General features: G+C 37.7%; 1 protein-coding gene across 1 annotated transcript; it reads left to right on the forward strand.

Annotated features, from left to right (window-relative positions):
• The first annotated feature begins 4,251 nt into the window (after positions 1 to 4,251).
• Positions 4,252 to 4,533, forward strand: LOC117981249 (non-histone chromosomal protein HMG-17-like). The gene has a single exon (XM_034965464.1). It carries the CDS (start codon positions 4,252 to 4,254, stop codon positions 4,531 to 4,533), a length of 282 nt encoding a protein of 93 aa, XP_034821355.1.
• Positions 4,534 to 5,049: the final 516 nt, after the last annotated feature.

Below are 5,049 nucleotides of genomic sequence, written 5' to 3' on the forward strand. Positions count from 1 at the left end.
AGATGGCTCAAGATGAAGACCTGGCATAAGAACACAAGCTGTCCACACTAATATCCTCAATGCACAGAGAAAATAGTGAAAAATAGGCTTATTTTAAAAAGCATTCAGCTAAGTCAGATTAAAAGGAGAGACTGGAATCTCATAGGCCATGGAAGATGAGAGTGTCAAAATGGAGTGTTTGTCCATCCTTATCACATTCTTAGAGGGTTGGCAAAGTAATTGAACTGGAAAGAAGTCAATAAGGTTTTGGTTTCCAATGACAAACACTGTTCCTAAAAAGTGAAAATAAGGAAGAAGTCAGATTTTAATGGGATGACCAGGACCTACATAGTATAACAATCATTGGCAACATGTTCACCAAGTGTGATGATAAACAGAGGAAGAGAAAGAAGATATTTTTTAAAGAGAAGGAAACTCAATGATTTTTAGTGTTTCTGTTCATTTATTTTACGTTTATGTATGTGAACTTTAAAGATAGGGAAGATGAGCATTTTGTTTAGAGGAAGGAGAAAGGGAAGCTTTTGAAATTAAAGGAAAGGTTAACGGATAAATTTCTCATCTGGGGTGAAACATCACAGAGTTCAAAATTCAGGGCATCGACATTCAGGCAAGGAGCAGCTATATCTATCTCTAACCCTCCCTGATTTATGAAGTAAGATATCCTGATATTCTGCTTGGCTTGGTAGTAGGTAAAACAGCCTACAGATAACAGGAAATCTCAACTGGCATATATAAGATGAGACAAGGATAGGTTAATGAATGGGATCAATCAAACACATGTAGGGAAGTCAAGGCATTTTAGGCAGAGGAAATGACAAGAATAAAACGAATAGCTTTTCATTTCCACTTGCTGTCTTCTTTCCATTAATGATAGGTATAAGACAGGCAACATGGCATAATGGCTAAGAGCATGGAAACCTGATCCAGCATGAGATTGGATCCTGACTCTACCACTTATTATATGTATAACTCTGTGATAGGTCATATGTAAACAATTCCCAAGGACAAACTCATCTGATGGCTCCAAAACATACAGCAGCTGAGGGAATGACTGCAGTAGTCCTAATGGGAAATTTGGGTTGCATACTTTCAATGCTTGATTCTCCTAATCTGTAAAAGTGGTTTTCAACCCATCTAGAAGGCAGAGGCAAGTAATGCTGCTAAACATCCTACAGTACACAGTAGCACCTCCCACAGTAAATAATTATCCAGCCCAAAATATCAGCAGTGTCAAAGTTGAGACATCTTAATCCAAAAAATGGAGACAATAATTGTTGTGTACCGGGCTCATAAAGCTGTTGTAAGGTTTAAATATGTTAACCCTTGTAAAGCATGTAGAATAGTGCCTAGTGTTAAATGTACACAATAAAGGCCAACTAACATAAAAATAATAACGACAATGATGATAATGTCTCAAATTCTATCCTATATTACTTCTTAAAAGTACATGAAATTCATCTCACCATTGTACCCATGTATAAAGATAATTCAAGAGGCACATATCTATATGAGTAAAGAAGGCTTCTTAGACTATTTAACTGATATAAATATTTCTGGTTAAAAAGTAAAATATTATTTAGGATAGCCATTGTTCTAAGATAAATAACGAACTTAACTGCTTTTGTTTTCTCATTGAATTGTCCAAACATTTCAATGATAAATATGTTCAATTTTTTTTCTTATGACAGAATATTTGATTTTATTTAGAAGTAATATGTATTTGTAGGAAAAAGAACTGTGGTGAATTTTAATACAGAAAAATAAATATAAAACAAACACTTGAGCAGAGAAAAATATGCAACCATGACTATAAAACTAATGATGGTTATTTTCTTTCCCTACCCAGCAACAGAACTTGTATTTTCATTTCCTGTCATTCACTTATTCTTTCAAAACTTGTACGGGATAGAATCCCCTCAGCTGCAACATTTAAAAAAAATTTTTTTTTTAATGAATAGTTTCAATTTTAGTTTACTTAAACATGTAAGTTTGTATTGTTGCTTTGTTTCAATTTGTTTCTTTGTTTTATCTCATATAACAAGAATTCCACCAATGCGGCGACAGTTACAATAGGTCAGGGCTCTGTTTCCATTTGTCTTTTGTTTTTCATGGTTCCATCTTCCTTCTTCTTTGGGCTTCATTATCAGACAAGTAGAAAAAAGCTAAGATACTTCTTGAGAGTCTTTTAAAGGTCCAATATACAACAACATCCAGAGATAAGAAAAGGGTTTTTATTCTTATTGAAATCATAACACCTTTGCCAGAAGTTCTCCTTCCAGCAGATTTTCCCTTTTAACTCACTGACTTACGAATAAACAAATCAAATTTTTTTTTTTTTTTTTTTTTTTTTTTTGAGACGGTGTCTCGCTCTGTCACCCAGGCTGGAGTGCAATGGCGCGATCTCGGCTCAATGCAAGCTCCTCCTCCCGGGTTCACGCCATTCTCCTGCCTCAGCCTCCCGATTAGCTGGGACTACGGGTGCCCGCAACCATGCCCGGCTAATTTTTTGTAGTTTTAGTAGAGATGGGTTTCACCGTGTTAGCCAGGATGGTCTCGATCTCCTGACCTCGTGATCTGCCCGCCTCGGCCTCCCAAAGTGCTGCAATTACAGGAGTGAGCCACCACGCCTGGCCAAACAAGTCTATTTCAAACAGAATTATGCCATCACCAGTTTAGACAAATATGGCTTCTCTTCTAAATAAATGTTTTCCCAGAATAAATGGCTATGAGGCAGAGAAGACTATTTGATTAAAGCCGAGATTATCTTAGGAAAGAAGAAATAGAAAGGTTAGACAAGGGTTCTGTATCACTTCATCCTACACTTTAATGTGTACATGAACCATTTAGAGATCTTGATAAAGTGCCAATTTGGAACCAGTAGTCCTGTAGGTAATCTTAGATCCTGAATTTCCAATAACTTTCCAGTGATGCCAATAATCCTGGCCCCTGGACAAAAATTTGAGTAGGAAGGTGTGAGAACTTTCATTATGCACTTACTCTGAATTTGGTCTTTACTAGTACTTGAAATGCAAAGTAAAATAATCATGGTCTGTATCCTCAAGGAAATCAAGAGTAATGGGGAATTTATAGTCTAGTGTTAGTCTAGATTTCTAGTGGGAAAAGAAAAATACATGAATATATCATTACAATCTTGAAATTTGAAATATGGTTATCCTTACACTCTCAGTATAAAATAAGTTGATATTTAACTCTTATGGATTACATGCTAATGTAATCACCTTGCAAAAATATTTAAAAGTGTTGTCATTTATTCCTATTGATAATTTTAATAGATGTGATATGGAGATAAACTATATTTTATCTCTACATCTCTAGGTACCGAGATATAGTGAGTACTTTTTTAAGTTTATAATAGCTTCTCTATTCACCTAATTATTTGAAATTACTTATAAAATTATTTCTGATGTTCTCAAATATTTTGTAACAACAGTGCACTTTATTGTGATGAAAATAAACGGTCTACACATTTATGGAGTTTTTTGTTAAACTTCAGAATATAAGAATTGGTTGTCATATTACTCTAGATTCTCTGAGAAGCAGGCACCAAAATAAAATTTAATGAGAAAGAAATCTCACAGAGGAAAAACCTGTGAGAGAAAATGGGGAGAGAGCTAAGGGATGCTTACAGAGTCATTAAACCATGATACTGCTAAAAAATAATAATAATAATAAAAGAGGGAGGTAAATTTTACTTACTTAGTGTGGCAGCATTTCAAACTGCCATGTATACTTGAGGCAAGTTAGGCAGTTAGGCAAGGCAGATGAAGAGTCCTCAAGCCAAAGCTGTGCATCAGAGGACAGCTGCATCTCCCAGGAACAGGCCTGCGTTGGTATCCTGCCATACTCAATCTTTGGGAGTAGCCTGAGGTTGTCCATCAGCGCAAGAATCTATGTGAATTTCAAAGCACTGCTGCTAGGCCCTCGGACAGTTAAGCTCCCTGCAGCTAGAGACCTGAGAGGCACATTCTCATGGACATCATGGTTATATCAAATAGACAGTGTCCTTTGCAGAGCTAATAGAGCCAAGCCAAGTTCCTTACATTTAAATTTGTTCTATTCAGCCATAGGCATAAAGTGACAATTGATCTAAAGGTGCTTTCTGATATCTTGAAAATAACTCCAGGAACAGTGTGAATAAGAAGAGGCGAGAACCACCCCCGGACCGACCAAAGCCCGCGCGCCACTGCATCCCGTGCCCAGTGCCTACGTCCAGCCGCTGTCGCCGCCACCATGCCCAGGAGAAAGGCTGAAGGACATAAAGTCAAGGTGAAGGATGAACCACAAAGAAGATCCGCAAGGTTGTCTACTAAACCTGCTCCTCCAAAGCCAGAGCCTGAGCCTAAAAAGGCCCCTGCAAAGAAGACAGAGAAGGTACCCAAAGGGAAAAAAAGAAAAGCTGATGCAGGCAAGGAGGGGAATAAGCCTGCAGAAAAGAGAGATGCCAAAACAGACCAGGCACAGAAAGCTGAAGGTGCTGGAGATGCCAAGTGGAGTGTGTGCCTTTTTGATTAAGTGTGTACTTCTGGTGGCTGTACAGTTTGAAATACTATTCTGATCAAGTTTTATAAAAATGCAGAATCTTGTTTTACTTTTTTTAAGCTATGTTGTTAGCACACAGAACACTTCATTGGTATTTTAGGGGGAAGGGGCGTATGTAACTAATAGAATGTCTCTGAAGCTGGATTGATGTAGGGAAAACATCTTTCTCTTCTAGTTTTGAGGGACTTCTTTTTGGCTCCCAGGAGGAGAGATTCCCTGATTTTGCACACACGTTCACCTTGGCACAAAAGCCTTGTGGTATGGAAAAACAAATTCATTTTTATGTCCTCACTCCCTTTCCATCTTTCAGCAGAGACTTAACTCCCTAAAACCCAGCCATCTGTTGGGACCTGACCCCCAATCCTTGGTAACCAGTGTGTCAGCCAATCTGGACTTCCAGTGATGCCACTGAGATGGCACCTGTCAAAAGAGCATTGGTTCCCGTTTCTAGATTGTGGATTTTAAGATAAATTCTGCCATTTTCATTTC

Source organism: Pan paniscus, chromosome 6 (genome assembly GCF_029289425.2).
Source record: "Pan paniscus chromosome 6, NHGRI_mPanPan1-v2.0_pri, whole genome shotgun sequence".
In the NCBI taxonomy this organism is placed as follows: Eukaryota; Metazoa; Chordata; class Mammalia; order Primates; family Hominidae; genus Pan; species Pan paniscus.

Coding starts and splice junctions, on each gene's coding strand:
- LOC117981249 (XM_034965464.1), top strand. CDS start 4,252: ATGCCCAGGAGAAAGGCTGAAGGACATAAAGTCAAGGTGAAGGATGAA.